Below are 21,151 nucleotides of genomic sequence, written 5' to 3' on the forward strand. Positions count from 1 at the left end.
CTGTAAGCCTTCATTAACTTTACTTCAAATTTCCGCCGCTTAAAAAAAATAAACACGTGAAGAACCGCCTAATGATGACAAGCAGTTAAAGAAGCAAGTGAGGCGTGTAGAATCTAAGCTCCAGTATTAGTTAAGTCACCGTGCTACTGCCGAGCGTTTCTGTGAGGAGATGCAAAAATTCGATATTATACCATGAACTACTCGTCGTGAGCAAACCTGTTTTAGCGGAATAAAATCAACGTAACTGCTGTAGAGGTCATATATAGCCAGCTTTGTGACATACTTGTTACACCGCGGCAGGTATGGTATCATAAATTGATTCCTATAGGCTATGCTTTTGCGATTGTCTATCCGCGTATGAAAAACCCGCAATGGGCTGGTCTGCGTCGCTTCGGCTGGCACTGTAGCGTTGCCTTCGAGAGCTGCATTGTTGTCTAAGAAATTAGCTCTTTGAATAAATGTTCGCAAAGGAAGACGTCATAAAAATATATTTGAGACGACCACCATAAGTATACAAGCAGAGAGAACGAGGGCGAACAAACGAAAACACCGCAGAAAGCGCCCGTACAAAGCACGAACTGTAGCAGACGACAGGCGCGAGTCATTGCCCTGACGTCACGCGAGCGGCGCTCGCAGCGCCGCTCGTGTTCGTTCTCGGGGCTAATAGGTGTTCTGTGGTTTCACGATGGAGCTAAAATAGCCCGGGTGCCTATGTAGTCTAGGTGCGCTGTCGTCGCGTGCGGCGAGTGTTACAAGAGCCGATTATCTTTGGGTGCCGTGAGTATCGTAAACCGATTGCTAACGCAGAGAATTTGGTTCTTTATTATATGACGCAGATCTGTGCTTCATGGCGGTGAGGGTAACTTATTCCTCGATGCCACTTTTGACCCTTTTACTAGGCTCGAAGAGCGTAGCCTCTGCGCTGTCAAAGAGGTCGAAACTTAGTTACGGCCGCATTGCATGGAATCAAACAGGCCCGCATGTAGCAGCGTTTATTGTTTTTGTTATGCATCATGCGTCAAGGTGCGTTGCGGGGATAAATGCGCTCAGCACGAGCGCATTCCTCATTGAACATCCTTCGTTTCGCTTCATTTGGCGGTGACGATTGGTTTGATGCAACAGGAAACCCAGATGAAGAGGCTGCCCCACTGTGTGCGGAATAGTACATGTAGCTTCCTTGAATAACTTTTCTTGCAAGAAACACTTGAAACTTAAGACTTTGTATATTAGAATAGCTGCAATTGCAAGTTCGTTGCATATTCTAGAACATGGGGTTAAGTACTGCGTAACAGTTGCAGTGCTCTTTCAGGAGTCGTTCTGTTCCAGTTGGTCATTGTATACCAATGTTGGTGTGTCAGTTTTTAGTCACGTTAACGGCAAAATTGCCTTTTTGCATTCCAGGAATTTCCATCATGTGAAATACGAAAAAAAGACTGCTTTGAGCTGCAATGAGCTAACAAATTTTCTCCATCATGTGAGAACATGTGTTAGTTCCTTAGTTGTACAGAGAAGTGACAAGTACACGAAAACGTGTGTAATTCTTGATCTTTTACTGGAAATGCTAGCCCAGCACTTCCAGTATTAGTACTGCCACACACCTGAAGCTTTCAAAGATGTCTGCTGGTAGATCACCATGAGCACTGACAGTAAGATTGCCGAAGGTTATGAACTGCAGAATAAGAGCTTTGAAAATTTTTGTGTCTGAAACAGGCAGTCTCAGTGCAGCATTTCTATTTCAAAGGTGCTTTGCTGCCGAGCACTAGGTTGTGAGTTTGATCCTTGTCGTAACATTCAGCTGTCTCGCTGTGATGTGTGCGCTACAGCTGAACAAATATTAACCCCTCAGGCGGTAACTGCGGGAAGGAAAAGCAGACTTAGATCTGTTTAGCAAGCTGTTGTGCCAGGAAAGGTGATGCACAAGGCCCGAAAATATGCAGTTAATTTGCGACAAACATTTTGATGAAAGAACATATTGAGAACAAGATAAGCTTCTTTTGTTTTGTTCTTTACGTGGTTGTGTAGGCCATGATATGTCCCTGAATTCGTAATGAAGTAGTCGGTAACTATGTCAGGTTTCATTTGAATATGCTGCACATGCTGAACTTTAATAAAAGGCGGTAATTATGCAAGTTTCAGTTAACAAACTTTCTTTTTTGGCTCTGGTTAAGGTCTAAAGGGAAAAGGAAAAGGTGATCTGAGGGGTTCAACTTTTTTGTTGGTTACAACCATATGAAGCAAACTGACAATGAAGCCAGAAAAAAAATGGGGAAATTTAATGTTTAATTAAAATGCAAAACTAATAACGAAAAGGGAAATGAAGTGGAGAAAAAAAACTTGGCTCAAGTGGGAGCTTAGCGAACATCTTTCACACTATGCTTGTAGTGCTCTGAATAATGTGAAGTTTTAGTGTAGCTGTAAATAGGGTGCCCTTGTTCACTGTGGGTTCCCTCATAGCTTGTACTTTCGGTAGTTCTGTGCAGCACCGTGGAATCTACAGGCACCTCAACCAATTGCGAGGGAAAGCGCATCTAAAGGTATCCATCCACACCTTGATGCCCGCACAAGCATCTACATTTGCAGATCTCGCAGTGTGGGCCCTGCTGCACGGAACTACTGAGAAAGAGCTTGGGAAGTTTATAAAAGCACTGGCAACTCCTCATCAGCCATGCCTAATGGTCATGACTGGTGCCTCCTTACTCTACAGATGTGTGACGATCGAGGTCAGGTGCGCCGCCTGGTCTCGGGCCCATCGCTGTGTCCATCGTATGTGCGTTTTGTGAACAAGACAAACCGCCACGTGGATGTCATCTGGCTCAACTATGAAGGCCTGCGCATCAAGTACAAGAGCCTTGGGCCAAATCAGGTATATGGGAAAAACTGAAAATGTGCTCTGCTCCTAGTGTTGTTAATATCTGATGTTGGTTATTGTTTGCAGCACCTGTGTAGTTTATAGGACCAATGATAGCACCAACGTGGTGGGACCAGCACCGGACCTCTTTTAGGTGCCAGATAGGTGCTTTGATGCATCCGATGTTGCCCAGTCATTTAGTTCCTATTCATGTTTCCTTGTTGGCACTGAATCTGGGGCTTTTGCAATCCTTATAGATTATTTGGAAAAACTAAACTGTGGGCTGATATTTAACCCTTACAACACACAAGGACTCGTCTATTGTTGTAGCATGAAGCAGCTTTTAAACTGCTTCATGTTACAAGTGCTTGACATTATCTTTTGTGAATTCCTGTGCTTCCCTGATTTTTATGTTGTGTATCAAAATGTTCTGTTTCCTGCAAAAACTGCTTCCACAGTAACCCACCTAAAATAAAGTGCCTTGGGTAGGTTTAGTATTTGCATGGCTGCTCGGTTAAAGAAAAAGGGTACTGCTTGCCAAGTCACATTGCGCTGTTGTTACATGTGTGGGTGTGTGCATCTCGCAACAGGATCAGCTAGGGTAGGCAACACTGAAACTGCTATCTGCACTGACGTGTGCTTTAGGTTTACCTGAGTGTGGCTTTCGATTTAGACTTTATCTATGGTATTCAATAAGTGCAGTGTTTATTAAGTTGTGTGCATGAAATTTGGAGCTACCCAAAAGACTGTTTCATCTGCAGCATTGCTGTTGTCCCTGTTATTCCTGGCAAAATGCGTTCATGTGATGTGCCATGATAAAAGCCGGGTCACTGTGCAGCATCATATAGATGTCTGTATGCTGGTAAATGCTACGCTGCAGAGACATCATATGAATGTTCCGTGCTGTTCCTGCTTTAAGGGATACTAAATAGAATCACTAAATCAGATAGGACTGATAAAGTACTCCTTGAAAAATCTATTTTATTTAATGTGACTGTAAGAGGCTCATTACTAGAAGAAAATAAAGTGCAAACTCCAATTCTTTGAATGTTGCACTGAAACCCCAGTGCTGGTATGCCTGTGTGATGTCTTGGATGTCAACATATTTTCAAACATTTTGGGCTATTTCGTCATAATCATCATCATCATTATCATCAGCCTGGTTACGCCCACTGCAGGGCAAAGGCCTCTCCCATACTTCTCCAGCTACCCCCGTCATGTACTAATTGTGGCCATGTCGTCCCTGCAAACTTCTTAATCTCGTCCGCCCACCTAACTTTCTGCCGACCCCTGCTACGCTTCCCTTCTCTCGGAATCGAGTCCGTAACCCTTAATGACTTCGGTAATCTTCCCTCCTCATTACATGTCCTGCCCATGCCCATTTCTTTTTCTTGATTTCAACTAAGATGTCATTAACTCGTGTTTTTTCCCTCACTCAATCTGCTCTTTTCTTATCCCTTACTGTTACACCCATCATTCTTCTTTCCATTGCTTGTTGCGTTGTCCTCAATTTAAGTAGAACCCTTTTCGTAAGCCTCCAGGTTTCTGCCCCGTACGTGAGTACTGGTAAGACACAGCTGTTATCCACTTTTCTCTTGAGGGATAATGGCAACCTGCTATTCATGATCTGAGAATGCCTGCCAAACGCACCCCAGCCCATTCTTATTCTTCTGATTATTTCAGTCTAATAATCCGGATCTGCGGTCACTACCTGCCCTAAGTAGATGTATTCCTTTACCAGTTCCAGTGCCTCGCTACCTATCATAAACTGCTGTTCTCTTCCGAGGCTGTTAAACATTACTTTAGTTTGCTGCAGATTAATTTTTAGACCCACCCTTCGGCTTTGCCTCTCCAGGTCAGTGAGCATGCATTGCAGTTGGTCCCCTGAGTTGCTAAGCAAGGCAATATCATCAGCGAATCGCAAGTTACTAAGGTTTTCTCCATTAACTGTTATCCCCAATTCTTCCCAATCCAGGTCTCTGAATACCTCCTGTAAACACGCTGTAAATAGCATTGGAGAGATCGTACCTCCCTGCCTGACGCCTTTCTTTATTGGGATTTTGTTCCTTTCTTCATGGAGGACTATGGTGGCTGTGGAGCCGCTATAGATATCTTTCAGTATTTTTACATATGGCTCGTCTACACCCTGATTCCATAGTGCCTGCATGACTGCTGAGGTTTTGACTGAATCAAACGCTGTCTTGTAATCAATGAAAGCTATATGTAAGCGTTGGTTATATTCCGCACATTTCTCTATCACCTGATTGATAGCGTGAATATGGTCTATTGTTGAGTAGCCTTTACGGAATCCTGCCTGATCCTTTGGTTAACGGAAGTCGAAGGTGTTCCTGATTCTATTTTCGATTACCTTAGTAAATACTTTGTAGGCAACAGACAGTAAGCTGATTGGTCTATAATCTTTCTAGTCTTTGGTGTCCCCTTTCTTATGGATTAGGATTATGTTAGTGTTCTTACAAGATTCCGGTACGCTCGAGGTCATGAGGCATTGCGTATACAGAGTGGCCAGTTTTTCTAGAACAATCTGCCCACCATCCTTCAACAAATCTGCTGTCACCTGATCCTCCCCAGCTGCCTTCCCCCTTTGCATAGCTCCCAAGGCTTTCTTTACCTCCTCCGGTGTTACTTGTGGGATTTCGAATTCCTCTAGACTATTCTCTCGTCCATTACCATCGTGGGTGCCAGTGGTACTGTATAAATCTCTATAGAACTCCTCAGCCACTTGAACTATCTCATCCATATTAGTAATGATATTGCCGGCTTTGTCTCTTAACGCATACATCTGATTCTTACCAATTCCTAGTTTCTTCTTCACTGCTTTTAGGCTTCCTCCGTTCCTGAGAGCATGTTCAATTCTATCCATAGTATACTTCCTTATGTCAGCTGTCATACGCTTGTTGATTAACTCGGAAAGTTCTGCCAGTTCTATTCTAGCTGTAGGGTTAGAGGCTTTTATACATTGGCGTTTCTTGATCAGATCTTTCGTCTCCTGCAATAGCTTACTGGTATCCTGTATAACGGAGTTACCACCGACTTCTATTGCACTCCTCAATGATGCCCACAAGATTGTTGTTCATTGCTTCAACACTAAGGTCCTCTTCCTGAATTAAAGCCGAATACCTGTTCTGTATCCTGCTGTGGAATTCCTCTATTTTCCCTCTTACCTCTAACTCATTGATCGGCTTCTTATGTACCAATTTCTTCCGTTCGCTCCTCAGGTCTAGGTTAATTCGAGCTCTTACCATCCAATGGTCACTGCAGCGCATCTTGCTGAGCATGTCCACATCTTTTATAATGCCGGGTTCAGCGCAGAGTATAAAGTCTGTTTCATTTCTAGTCTCGCCATTCGGGCTTCTCCACGTCCACTTTCGGCTGTCGCGCTTGCGGAAGAAGGTATTCATTATCCACATATTATTCTGTTCCGCAAAGTCCACTAATAACTCGCCCCTGCTATTCCTAGTGCCTATGCCATATTCCCCCAGTGACTTGTCTCCAGCCTGCTTCTTGCGTACCCTGGCATTGAAGTCGCCCATTAGTATAGTGTGTTTTGTTTTGACTTTACCCATCGCCGATTCCACGTCTTCATAGAAGCGTTCGACTTCCTGGTCATCATGACTGGATGTAGGGGCGTAGACCTGTACGACCTTCAATTTGTACCTCCTATTAAGTTTCAGAACAAGACTTGCCACCCTCTCATTAATGCTATCAGCAGCATAAGGTTTCTCAAAACTTGCCAAGTTTAGTGTTTTGCTGCTTTACAGTAAAATGTAGCCCATCTGTACTGATCAGATATTAACTGGGCCCTAGCGGACACCTTAAAAATCTCTGATGTCAGAGGGAGCTGGTGTGAGACAGTATCGCCACCAGTTTTTTTGTTGTAATGTCTTTCCAGGCATATGAAGTGTCACCCCTTGGTAACAGTGGCCTTTTTTGGCATTGTAAAAAGGTAATTTACTGTATTTAGTTGCATTATGATCGCACCCCTGAATTTTGTCATCAAAATTCAATTTTTTTCTTTCCCGTGTAATGAATGCACCCCGAACTTGCCACAGCAATATGTCATGTGCCAAGTCTAGCCAATGATGATTGCACTCTCGAATGCTACACGAATGACTCTTCAAGGCATGCCAAGCGGTCTGCATGCACCGAACATTCTTAAGCAGATGCTCCATTTCATTCCTTCCGTGAAGCTACAACCAAACTTGCCTTGGCTTTATTATTTGTAAGTATTATAACGGTTGTGGTCAACAACAAAAAAGGCACTTTTCGATTCTTCTCATCTGCACGCAACAAATCATGAGTGGCAACAATAGCAGCCACGTTTACACTGATACGTTAGAAGTGTACCCTATTCATACGCCGACGCTTGTAGCACAGCTAAGGTATTCGCCCACCCACAGCGGAAGCGGGCCCTATTAAGATAATAGTGAAGATAAATGCCGCAGTTTCCGCAGCATGCCCGCCATGTGTTTCTATGTCACTGGCCGCTAAGCGCGCCCATCTCTGTTTCTGTCCCCTCAAAGTGGTCATGGCTAGGTTATTGCCGCAGACTTGCTGATAGTAACGATATTATTCATTACTGATACGGAAGAAACTGTTTCAATGTACGTAGTGTACACACGAGAATCAAAACAAATTGTGTTCGGCTTGTTCCGCCGGCCACCATTTTTGTTTTGGTGTCCCACACTGTTACAGCGGCAGCCGCCTATTTGTTGACCTGTTGTCATCCCGCAGCTTGAGGGATGAAAAAAAAAGTTTTATTTTCGCAGGAAATTTAACCCATGTAATTCTCACACCCCAGAATTTTCGTCAATTTTTCTGACAAAAAAAGTGCTATAATTATGCGAGTAAATATGGTACTCTTGTAGCTAAGCTTATTCTTTTTACTAGTGTATCTTTTCATAACTGTTGCTGGCCTGCAAGCAGAGACACTAGTATTAGGTGTGTCCAGAATGTGTGGCCACGAGGGGCTTCCCCACTGAATGCCTGCACGGTTCGCTCTGCGCGACTGGACAGCTAATTTGGCCAAAATTTTCCTGCAGTTCTGGCTTCACTAACTACTTCAATGTCAAATCTGACCCCTGCTAGTGTAACTGCGTCCTTCACGCTGTGTTCAACACATACAGCAGGTCGTACCACATTGCCTTCTATCAGTTTACCTTGCTATTTGCATGACTAAATAAGAATTTACAACGGTAAGGATATCTGTCTAAATATGTATTGCCAGTTGCGGTGTACCAGAGGTACATATGTGTGAGAAGCAGTACTGCTGGCACAATCAAGTGGCAGCAACCTTCAACATTCTACTCTACTACTGCCATAAAGACGTGGGCAGTAACATCAAAACTGTTGCACTTTTCTTTCACGTGGAACAAAAATGTTTATAATATGTTAGAACAAAGAATCGCAAGATGCCACTGCCTGCCCCCACTGTTCCAGTATTGCATAGACAGTAATAGTACATATGAAAGATTGAGAAGGACATCTAGGGTGTGAGTATCGCTATATGTTAAACCACTGTTACAATTAAATGACGTATTGTACAACGAGTTGAAAGAGTGCAGTATGGTTAACGATGATTGCGAATCACTTGTGGTTCAGTGTGACGGCCTGCTTCTTGCTGTCCTGTACCATCCACCTGCAGGTAGTGTAAATATTTTTTTGCAAATTGTTGAAAAGATCCTGGAGCACAGCTTGTTGTTGAAAGTGCCAGTGTTGCTCATTGGTGACTTTAATACTGAGCTCCTTCTTGAAAACTCATAAATATGATCTACTAGATGTTATTCACTCTTATGGCTGTCGGAGCTTAATCGAGGCGCCAACAAGAATTAATGTCTAAAGAAGTACACTGTTAGACTTGTGTATAACGAACCATTTAAGTGATGAAATGGTCTCAGGCATATCATCTAGCCAGGCACGTACCCAGGATTTTTTTTCGGGGGGGGCCCACCACCTTCATCATCATCACCACCACCACACACCATCATCATCATCAGCCTGTTTTATGTCCACTGCAGGACGAAGGCCTCTCCCTGCAATGCGATCTCCAATTACCCCTGTCCTGCGCCAACCGATTCCAACTAGCGCCCGCGAATTTCCTAATTTCATCGCTCCGTCTAGTCTTTTGTCGTCCTCGATTGCCTTTTCCTTCTCTTGGTAACCATTCTGTAACCCTAATGGTCCAACGGTTATCTAACCGGCGCATTACATGACCTGCCCAGCTACATTTTTTCCTCTTGATGTCAATTAGAATATCGTCTATACCCGTTCGCTCTCTGATCCAAACCGCTCTTTCTCTCTCTTAACGTTATGCCTAGCAATCTTCATTCGATCGCTCTTTGCGCGGTCCTTAACTTGCTCTCAAGTCTCTGCCCCATATGTCAGCACTGGCAAAATGCACTGATTGCAACCTTACTTTTCAATAATAATGGTAAGCTTCCAGTCAGGAGCTGCCAATGTCTGCCGTATGCGATCCAACCTATTTTTATTCTTCTGTGAATTTCCTTCTCATGATCAGGGTTGCCTGTGATTAATTGACCTAGGTAAACGTGCTCCTTCACAGTCTCTAGTGGCCGACTGGTGATCCTGATCTCTCGTTCCTTTGTTGCTGTTGTTGTTGTTGTTGTTGTTGTAGCCTGTGTCACGTGTGGCTCCTAACCACGACGGGGGATTGGCCAAGAAATGGGTGGATTATTCCAAAATAATATAGAGCATAAATTTCCTAATATCTATGCGAATAGCATTGAATAGGGTTGAATTACCGGCTAAAATAAAATCAGGAAGGTGCTGTTGAATGAGGAATAATTAATTTAAAAGTAATAAAAAATAGAATTTAGCAGGGCCGTTTAGATTCTATAAGGAATGTTTGGACAGCGAAGCATGCATCCCTGTGGCTGAATCCCAAAGTGGACTCCCCGAACGAAAGAATTGCAGGTTCTGTCAAGTCCAGGCCAATTCTTCGAAAAGGTATCTCCAACAATCTTTTTCTTAAGGCAGCAATGCTGCTGCAAGATAGAAGAAAGTGCTGTATCGTCTCCTCCTCCTCACAAAAAGAACAAAGGGGAGAGGGAACCAAACCCGACCTGTATAAATAGAAATTTAGGGAGGGAATGCGGCAGCGTAATTTGGTGAGGCAGACCTCAAGCATCTTTGTGTAACAAGATTCGCTATGCCAGGGAAATGCCAGGTGTTTATACTCTGGAGAAGCTGTCAAATGTGGGTTTCTGTGGGTTTCAAATCTGGTTTCTGTCAAATAGGAGTTTCTGTATCCTGTTCATTACTGTTTCTAAGTGAGGTATCGTGACTCCTCTTGGTACTGTATACAGGTCAGCTTAGAATTTTTCCGCTGCTTTTACTATATCTTCGAGATTGCTGATGATATCCCCCCTTTTTATCTTTTAGTGCATACATCATGGTTTGTCCTATGACAGGTTTCTTTTTTACTGATTTCAGGCCGCGTTCGTAAAGCTGTGCGGCCGCCCCTCCCATACAACCGCGTAGAGTGCAGGACTCTGTGATTCTAGGCGTACTGCGCTCACCGCGAAAGGTTAGAAAAACACCCACATAAGCACAGCAGAGAAGTGGCTACGTGAGGCGGTTCGACCGATAACTGTAGAAGCGTCATTCAAAACAAGTAATTGTTCTCCACTTCCGGCGGCGTTTTCTCTACTTCCTTTTTCAATAAAAAGATGTTGATCCATAAATAGTCTCATAAACAACGCTTAACTTTTTTATTATTCACTTTTGCTTGCAGTTTGGTTGTCACCTTGGCTCTCTCCCTTAGTATATCGCTTAATTTCTCAACTCCTTGCGATTTTTGTTTCAAGTTGCCAATTTTGCACGAAAAGTGCTATACAGTTAGGGAAAAACAGACGAGGTAACGGGCGACAGTCACCTTGCTTATGGGTTTAAGGGTTATTGCATGGTTTCGTGATGGACGTTCTTTCACATTATTTTATTTCCCACCTTATCTAACCCATATCACGTGTAGATGGTTCCGGGCATCTGCCAGCGTCGCGGCGAGCCGTAACTCAAGAAAATAATGAAGCAAAGGGAAAAGTTAAACGCAATTGGCGTTTTCTCCGGCCGCAACTCGTTCCATGAGAGTACAGACCAGCTGAGTAACAGCCGCATCTCTCTCCTGGTCCCAGGATCAGCCTAAACAAAGAAGGCTGAACTAACAAAAGCAACAGCTATGCGCGTGACGGTTGAATAGTTGGTGACAACTGAACGCATCTCGAGGCGTGGGTGCGGAATCTATGAGAAACCTGTCTTCACATTACAAGAGGTGCCGATAACTACCGCGGTCTAAAAGGAGTGAAAAAGGCAGCATGAACAGCTGTCATGAACAGCTGTCGATGAACAACTGTCAAGTCTCAACATTGATCTGGTGGCGCTTTAAGAATGTGTGAGGAGTGGTGGCGTGGGTGGGGAGGGGGGGGGGGTATGTCACTTGATTTCGGGGGGGGCCCGGGCCCCCCCGGGCCCCCCCCTGGGTACGTGCCTGCGTCTAGCGACATCAGTGACTACTTACCAATCTTTTGCATCATACCGCGCTCTAACCATCGTAGTGTTTTGCAGAATGGGAAAGAAACTAGAGCAAGTAGAAAAATAAGTGACACTAACATCACAAAGTTCCAGGAGCTTGTAACTAACACTGATTGGAGTGTAATAGAGAGAGAACAAAATGTTGACCAGGCTTACAGCAAGTTTTTAGCACTCTTTAAAGAAATTTACGATGCTTGTTTCCCACTAGAAACGCGCAAAACGCACCGAAAAAATTGGAGGACGCTTAAGCTTCGCCTTCAAGAGTGGAACGCGAGAGCGTTCCCGTCGACCCGCCAAGGGGTGTAAGACCATGGGCTACGGCGCAGCGACTACGCGCCCCGCATAGGATGCGGTGAGCGTCGAGCAACGCAGCATTCGGCGCGACAACGAAATGTGCGCCTGAGCAAGCGACGCACGCCTGAGCCCTTCGAAACAGCTCGTTTCTAAGGCAACACCGCGTTCACTAGAGGCGCATTTCTACCGCTTTGAAGCATCGAGCTCTTGGCTCAGTGGTAACGTCTCCGTCTCACACTCCGGAGACCCTGGTTCGATTCCCACCCAGCCCATCTTGCAAGTTGTTTTTTAATCATGAAGTGCCTGCTGGGATTTATCGCTCATGGCTAACGCCGCGGACGCCAACGCCGACACCGACGCCGATGACACCGGCTTTTCTGCGACACGAGCTCCTTAACGCTGTCGCGTTAAAATTAAAAAGCCTTAGGTCTCCTACGAACTATATAAAGAAATTGAATGCCGTAAAAAGTTATTTGGAACATTAATTAAATCGAAAGATCCACACGTCCTGCAAGCCTACAAGCAGCTTCGGAATAAAACAAACTCTAAAATGAAGAAAGCTAAATTCGAGTACTATCAGAATAAGTTTACTGCGGCTGCAAACAATCCTTCACTGCTTTGGAAAACTTTTCGAGAATTAATGACGGGCAACAAAGCGAACTGTCCTCAGTCAATAGTTATCGACGGGATAACATTATCAGGGGAATGCCTAGGCAACAAATTTAACTCGCATTTCCAGGTTTCTGCTGCGCAGTGTAGCGATGCTCCTGTAGGCCGATGTGAAGCATACAATAGATGTTCTCATATGCCCACTATATTCCTGTACCCAACAAGCCCAGCCAAGATAGCAGACATCATATCTACACCAAAGAATAACTGCGCATGCGGACCGAATAAGTACAAAGCCCATAAAAAGTGTAGCGCAAGTAATATGTCACCCGCTTTCGCATATCTGCAACCTCGTCTTATCGACTGGTGAATTTCCCGTGCTCATGAAAATTGCTAGAGTAGTGGCACTGCATGAGGGGGTGCGTTAGATAACCTCAATAATTTCAGACCCACCTCAGTCCTTGCTATCTTTTCTAAAATCCCTAAACGCATTTTAAATAAAAGAATAGTTGGGCACTTGACAAAAAACAAAGCAATAGTACCAGCACAATTCGGGTTTCAGAAACAAAAGTCTACTGAGCAAGCACTTTTGCATGCGAAAGACCGCTTAATTAAGAACTTTGAAAAGAACACTTAGACTATTGGAGTGTTTTTGATTTCCAAAAGGCTTTTGACTCTGTTAATCAAGATATTTCGCTCTGAAAGTTACCCTGGTATGGCATAAGAGGTGTAGCATATGCTTTAATTAAGAACTATCTCAGCTCCCGTAAGCAGTTTGTTTGCCTAAAAGATTCTAAGTCCCAACTTCTTGATTTAAACTGCGGTGTTCCTCAGGGCTCAATCCTAGGCCCAACTTTGTTTCTTCTCTATATTAATGATATTATTAACATCCCATACACACTGTGCATAACTTTGGATGTAGATGACACCAGCGTTTTTTTGTCTGATCATAACATTCAAGAAGCATTTAACGCTGCCAATAGATGGATGGGGGACCTCAACTGTTGGCTAAATTCAAATAGAATACAACTGAACTGCGAAAAAACAAAGTATGTCATATTTAGACCTAAAGGAAAGCAGCTGATGGGCCACTACGAGTTAAAGTTTTGGGGGCGCATTACAGAAAATACGAAGTGCGTAAAATTTTTAGGCGTATGGTTTAATGAAAACCTGTTTAGGTCCTAATGTAGAGACCATCAGAGCCGACATTCGTAGAGCAATGGGAATGATTAACACGTTAAATCATCTTATTCCAATGAATTTAAAGAAACAGCTATGCACACTAAACAGATTGCACACTAATACACTCTCTACACTATTCCCTTCTGATTTGAGGAACCACTACCAAAACTAACCTTATGTCACTATATAGGCTGCAGAAAAGAGACGTAAGAGCAGTTTGTAACCTACCTGTTCTTGCACATACTACATACTAAACCGTTTTTTGATAAGCTTGGCATACTCCATATAGACCACCTGTTTCTGCATAAACTATTGCTTGAGGCGTTCCGTCTCCGTCAAGCTGATCACATACAGTTTAATCAGACCTTCGCCGCCAAAGAAACTCTGTATAATCTCAGACGTGACCCAATCTCTATACCGCTTACTCGCACGAACTATGGGAAACAGGCATTCGACTTTCAGATATTGACGTTACTAAACAATAATCCCACGATCCTGGAACAATTGAAAACCTCGAAATCAAGCTTGAGGTTCAAGAAATCTGTTAAAACATATTTTCTTCGCTGCTTTATTGTATAACTTCTTTGTCTACCTCTATGTTATTGTTTTGTTTTCCTTTCTTTAACATGTTCTGATTAAGATTTGAATCCTTTATTGTTTTGATATGTTATCATATTTTGAAAACTGTAATACTTGTTGTGCTGTTGTTTGCTGCAAAGTGTCAACATGCCTTGGGTGCTGCAGCCTTTGTCAGGCAAGGATGCTGCCTTTTGCTGCAGCACCTGAGACAGCTGTATGTCTCAAACAACAAATGAATGAAATGAAAATAACTTCACAATTTCTTTAATCGAAGGGGTCCCGGCCAAAATACATGCATTTCAGAGTGGAACACTTAAAACCTACGGCCACACAGCACATGATGCTGCCACCAGAATTGCAGTGTGCACCCAGAAAGGGAAAGAGAAAAAAATGGGGTTGTGATGGAAATGTTGCCTTGATTTCAGTGGGAGAGGGTCTCTGCTGTGAAATCATTATTCAAAAGACTAGCGCAGACTAGCAGGGACAAAGACAGAGAAGACGACAGGACGAGCACTAAACATCAACTGGTTTTTACTGCGAGCGAAGGTACATATATACATTTCGTTGGTGCAAGCGCATACAGTGTTAAAACAGTACAATCACATTCTAATCAAAATGTGGCAGACTGTTCTGTAAGTACATTTTTTCTTTTTTGGACAAGGCAAGTGAAGCCGTGCTGACACAGTTATCACGTTCCCTGTCAATGTGATATGCCTCACAAATCTCGCGCCCCCACCTTGTGCCTCCCCTACCAAGTACACATGTGGTGTCAAACGCCGGCACGCACCCGCATCGCTTACAGTGCATGGCCAAATGGCCGCCCCCCGCTAATGAATCTACCAGCGTTCGGTGCTCTCGTAGCCGTTCATTTAGGCAGCGGCCAGTCTGCCCCACGTAGCATGTACTGCATGAGAGAGGTATGCGGTATACATCCCCAACAATGCAGGGTACAAACTTGCATGCATGTTTTATGGCGCAGACCGGTTTTTTCTTCTCGTTTACGGCTTTGCACATGCGCACCAGCTTTTTGGGGGCAGTGAACATCACGTCCACGCCGCACTTCTCCTCAACTTTTCTCAGCCGGTGCGATAGCTGGTGCACGTACGGTATAGCTGTACGTTTCAGCTTCTTGCAGCTTTTTTCGGCTGCTACGCCAGGGCGTCCACCTGCTCTGATTTCTTTCAGGAGGCATTCCGCCACAGCCGTCACAATATCTTTCGGAAACTGGCGTTCTGCAACCGGAGCACTTGCATCTGCAAGCTAACCTCGATTTTATGGTGGCAGGACTTTTCGAGAGCACCACGCAGGCAATTTTTTGCAATGCCCCTCTTAACCAATTTTGAGTGAGCCGAATTATATGCTAGAATTTCCTTTTTTTTCCTTTTTTTTTAATTTGGCTCACTCAAAATTGGTTAAGAGGGGCATTGCAAAAAATTGCCTGCGTGGTGCTCTCGAAAAGTCCTGCCACCATAAAATTGAGGTTAGCTTGCAGATGCAAGTGCTCCGGTTGCAGAACGCCAGTTTCCGAAAGATATTGTGACGGCTGTAGCGGAATGCCTCCTGAAAGAAATCAGAGCAGGTGGACGCCCTGGCGTAGCAGCCGAAAAAAGCTGCAAGAAGCTGAAACGTGCAGCTATACCGTACGTGCACCAGCTATCGCACCGGCTGAGAAAAGTTGGGGAGAAGTGCGGCGTGGACATGATGTTCACTGCCCCCGAAAAGCTGGTGCGCATGTGCAAAGCCGTAAACGAGAAGAAAAGACCGGTCTGCACCATAAAACATGCATGCAAGTTTGTACCCTGGATTGTTGGGGTCGTATACCGCATACCTTTCTCATGCGGTAGATGCTATGTGGGGCAGACTGGCCGCTGCCTAAATGAACGGCTACGAGAGCACCGAACGCTGGTAGATTCATTAGTGGGGGGCGGCCATTTGGCCATGCACTGCATGCGATGCGGGTGCGTGCCGGCGTTTGACACCACGTGTGTGCTTGGTAGGGGAGGCACAAGGTGGGGGCGCGAGATTTGTGAGGCATATCACATTGACAGGGAAGGTGATAACTGTGTCAGCAAGGCTTCAGTTGCCTTGTCTAAAAAAGAAAAAATGTACTTACAGAACAGTCTGCCACATTTTGATTAGAATGTGATTGTACTGTTTTAACACTGTGTGCGCATGCACCAACGAAATGTATATATGTACCTTCGCTCGCAGTAAAAACCAGTTGATGTTTAGCGCTCATCCTGTCGTCTTCTCTGTCTTTGTCCCTGCTATTTTGCGCTAGTCTTTTGAATAATGATGACACACCAACTAGCCCAGCTTTCTGCCTTGATCTCTGCTGTGAAAGGATGGCTCAACTCCTTGGTCTTACAGCATTTCATTTGCTTCTATCTCTGCTGTCACTAAGCCCTTTTTAAAAACGTTTGCTGTAGAGCTCTTTCTCTAGACGCTACTTTATAGCTTGTAATATGTAACCAAAATTTCTCCTGGGATCCTGGTGACAGTCACTTGGATGAATAGCTGTGAACCCTGCAATTGTGACGTAGAGCCTCAATTTCTCCAGAGTGCAACAAATAATTACACTGCCGTTTAATGTGTCTGATTGAAAACACATAGAAAGTGCAGTGTGCCTTTGGTTTTGCAGCAGGTTTCCTGGTTACACCGTGGAAATCAGAGGAGGTTGGCCATGTGGTTTCAGAAACTGCTGACATGTGGCTCAGTCAGCTAGGAGCAGTGGTTGCAGGTCACACAATGACTGTCACCAAAACCTGCAGGTATTAAATGTCATGGGATACTAAGGCAGAGAACGTGAGAAAAGCACTGTATTGTGAGCACGGCTAGACAAAGATACTTTGTAATTGTATCATGATATGATACAAGATACTCTGGCAACAAGTATTTGAGATAGAGATACAAGATACTACCGCAATAACTGTATCCAGTACGATACCTTCCATATGTATCTTATACCCCTGACACACGGGCACTCTAAAGTCCTTTAGGTAAGGGGACATCTACCGGAAAGGCGTTCAAGTGCAGTGACACACGACAAATGAGTATCTCCTTTACGGCAAAGTTCCTTTTCAGGAAAGGAGATCGCGCATCTACTTTTCGAGCGGAAAAGGAGTTACACTCGCACACAGCGTGCACAACTCGTCAATAGAAGGAAACCTGCTACACAACTAAGGTGCCCATAGGTATTCTTTTTACCTTGCGAAAATGTTTTAATTGTTAGCAGTAATACAATTTGTCGAATAGTGAAGATTTGCTCTAGCTATAGTCTCAAACGCTCGCATAACGTCGCTAGCGCCGCCATGTTGAATTCCGGCAGTGTCGTCGTCGTTTGCTGCGCGCATGTGGTGTGTTCACGTCGCGAGATGCAGACTGCACAATCAGCGCCCGCAGGAAATACCCAGAAGAAACCACAGTTGTTGGAATAACATACTGAATAAAACGCGTTATGCCTGCGCGCACAAAGGAAGGGACGACAACGACGTGAAAAAGGACGACGGAAACGTGGGCATCACCAGAATAAACAGCACGCACAAGAACACCGGCTGCACATAGTTGCTGGACCAAGTTAAATGGCTGCTAACAACGCAAAAACGCGAATAAAATAAACGACTCTAAGCATTATTAGCCATCAACAATGAAAAAAAAATTTTTAGGTTCTACAGTAGCTAAGTGTAATTAAATACAGGGAAGCTGAAACGGTTTTCAATTTCCATGAATTGCTGGGATTGGGAAGAACAGACCTAATAATTTACGGTTCCGAAATTTTTTCTTCGTTTTGTTAATATAAGGGGCGGAAATCGCTTTCTAAATCACCCCTGCGGGCACGCCTCCATCGCTTCCCGGAGTGCCGGGTGAGGTGGTTGCCAGAGAAGAGAACCGGCGAGAGTGACGTCATTCGCGGGGACCGAGCTGCCGGACCGGCGTGCTGGCATGTGCTGGCATGCCTCTTTCCATCCTGCGCTTTGCTGAACGATGCTACGAGAGATCTGCCGCCGCCGCCGCCGCTCACGTTTGTTTTCTTTTGCGATTTTCGTAAATTGTTCTTTCCTTCTGTGCTGCGTGAGTGCCTACAGCCAAGGGCGCCCAACATGCCCTCGTTCTGTGCAGCATTCGGCTGCGCGAACACAGGCGGTCGAGACGATGTGATGTTTCACAGGTTCCTGAAGGACAAGAAGCTTGCAGCGCAGTGCGGTGAGGAGAGAAGTTCGTGCCGACGAAATCAACTGTGCTGTGCTCGGACCATTTCCGCGATAGCCGGACAGCCTTACGACATATGCGGAAACGCGTTGTTGCTAGCATTGCTGTACTCCGTTTCATACATCAGGTGCAACGCTGTGGAGGCTTGAGATACTTCTTGCAGTGGCTGCGTTCGCACTTAGAAAAAGTTCGGTGTTTCTTGACCCGATTTTTGAGAAAACTTTACATATATAAGCTCAGTTCTGAATGAAAAAAAAAAGAATTTACCCATAGAAACAATCCGTGTACTTATACGGCTGCTAACACGTTCTTTTAAATCAATTTTCTTTTCGGCATTCTTTAATTGCAGCCCATCGCGGCAGCTTCACGTGCATGCTCGCGCGAGCAAACGCCGCTGGCACGCTGCGAACCATAGACGGAAACGCGCGCAGTAATAAATTTTGGTAACCGGACTTCGTGCGTAGCTTCCACAGCGTTGCACCTGAGGTATGAAATGGAGTATAGGCTTGCCTAGTGACATTCGACGTACGGTTGCAGTTATCATGTTTACCACACGGTGGTGCTAAAACTGCCTAATATCTTTATGTCAACACTAGCATGGAGCGCGCATACCGATTCTTGATCGAGCCACAATCGCAAAGTCGTCGAACCATAGTATGAGTATTGCACATATAATACCTCTGGCCATCTCTGGATGTGTATCATAAGCAACTTCCATGACTGTACCTCGCAGCACTGCATGTGCGCGCTTTGAAACGTGGCACTTATGTTCGCGATCGTGTATCAACACTAAAAAAACCACGGGACTTTAGACAAGCAGCGGAAAGGTGCTTGACATCGCGGAATTGCACCCGTGTTTACAATCTAATGAGAAGTTAGTGCTTCGGCATTCTTCCAGCAGCAAGTTCCCAGTGACACATTAGCGCATTTTTTCTCCCGTCATTAGAACGTGCAGCTACATGAAAAAAAAAAAAAGCATACGTACCAGCTAAGATTTCCAACGCGCGAGAAGGTGCACACATAGCTCTCGCTGTTGGCACACTCATCATCGTCGTTGCCGCCGTTGCCGCCATTGTTTTCCGTATCGGCTGTCAGTTCGAACATGTACGGCGAAAATACAAGCTGTCCGAGACAGCGAGAACGTTCCATAATGCTTAAAACTCACCTATGAAGCCAGAACAGAACAGCGTGCTACGCTCTGAAACGGTGGCGCCGACCGGCGACTGCCGCGAATGACGTCACAGCGGCCCCGACCAATCACGGGCAACAGCGGCGTTCGCGCGATGCCCTGAGGTGCTGGTGCGCGTTTTCTTGAAAAAACAGCCGCTTGCGTTTGTTTCCGCCCTTTTTGAACCAGATATTCGTGTTCAATGGACTAAAAACTGTAGAATGCCGCAGAGAACTCATTTTTTTCGAAAAGTGTTTCAGCTTCCCTTTAAATACGCAGCTTTTTAAGAATGTTTTCTCTCTTGTGGCTTTAACAGCCAGCGCTATTTTTCTTGTGGCGTTCATCTGAGGAACTACCTAAAGAAGTTCAGTGCGGTGCCGTGTGTCATCGGCGCAACTCCTTTTTGCAAAAGGTCCTTCGGAGTAGCAAAAGGGGTTTACTGGAAAGGACTTTAGTTTTGCCTGTGTGTCAGGGGTATTAAGATACTTCGATACATTTGCACATTTCTTGTTACAGATGTATATAATGTAGCAGAAAACGCGCGTCCACAAAAATGTTTGCTTGGAAATTTCTTAACTTTGACACGGCTTGTTTTATTTGAATGACATGTCTGTTAATAGCTCAAAATTTTTGTCTTTCTTGTTCAGAGTATAATATTTTCATTCCGGAACAATTTATTGGGGTTGCTGTAGCTGCTTAACAAGAAATTTCTTTATACGCTGCGTTGTCAGCAGTTTTTGCTGGTCGGTTTTGTAATTGATTGGAGTCGCTTGCTCTGGTTGTTGGCCAGCTAGCGGCTCGCAATGTAATTACAAGAAGGCCAACAAGAAACCTCTGCACGATGGCGCAAATACTGCTGTGGAGTTTTAGCTTGCGCATAAAAACAAAAATCAAGAAAACAAAAGGTTGGCTGTGCGCAGATGTTCGCGTGCTTGTTTTTGTCAAGACAGCGCGAGGCCCACCACGTGACTCGGCTCCACCAATAGCCCAGACCTCATTGCCTGCCCTCGCTGGAGGCCTCTGGTGCGAAGGCAAATGACTGTTGCTGCCTTTAGTTTTATTGAGGTAGCTTAGTGGCAGCAGTATCAGCTTGAAAAGCGGAGTTCAACCAACGTTTATAGTTTCGCACGGTTATGTTGCGATAGCCGTATCTTGTATCTGAAGGTACACGATACATTCTTCCATGTGTTAGAAATACAGGTACTGATACACGTCTTGCCAAACGTATCAAGATACACATACAAAATACCCAAAGAGTATCCGAAATACTCTATAAGGTACATGGGTCTTCGATACTGCCTAGCACTGATTGTGAGGTTGGGGATGCAAGGCCAGGGCAGGCCTGGTTTGTGTTATATGGAGAAACACAGAGTAAATGAGAAGAATGGCCGATGTGGTAGAACATATCCATCTTTTGGTAGCATTGTCATGATTTGGCTTGCAACCACTGCCGTACAAGCCGACTTATGCATGCGCCAGTGGTTTCTGGTGCCATGTGCACAAATTTCCGTCATGTAATGAAGGCCTGCTTCAAGCTCAATGCTGTGCTGAGTTTTGTGCGTTTTTAACTTGTTGCAATAAATATGGTTAATGATTTGCTGTGCACTCTGTGTATTCAGGCGGCATACCATTATTGCAGAGTCTGCAGATAACTAATACGGTAGCCACTCGATAATTTGGATTCGACGAGGATCACT

The 21,151-nt window shown here is 44.7% G+C and overlaps 1 protein-coding gene across 2 annotated transcripts in view; it reads left to right on the forward strand.

The window, feature by feature from the left end:
- Positions 1 to 641: 641 nt before the first annotated feature.
- Positions 642 to 21,151, forward strand: part of LOC139056316 (von Hippel-Lindau disease tumor suppressor-like) — a 129,560-nt gene continuing 109,050 nt past the window's right edge. The window contains exons 1-2 of one of the 2 annotated variants that reach the window (XM_070534473.1): positions 642 to 777; positions 2,705 to 2,863. In XM_070534473.1, the coding sequence (XP_070390574.1) occupies positions 2,705 to 2,863 (159 nt within the window). In that variant the 5' untranslated portion in view covers positions 642 to 777. Of the gene's footprint in view, positions 778 to 832; positions 854 to 2,704; positions 2,864 to 21,151 lie in introns of those variants that run through there. The other variant, XM_070534472.1, reaches the window with a different exon arrangement.

Source organism: Dermacentor albipictus, chromosome 2 (genome assembly GCF_038994185.2).
Source record: "Dermacentor albipictus isolate Rhodes 1998 colony chromosome 2, USDA_Dalb.pri_finalv2, whole genome shotgun sequence".
In the NCBI taxonomy this organism is placed as follows: Eukaryota; Metazoa; Arthropoda; class Arachnida; order Ixodida; family Ixodidae; genus Dermacentor; species Dermacentor albipictus.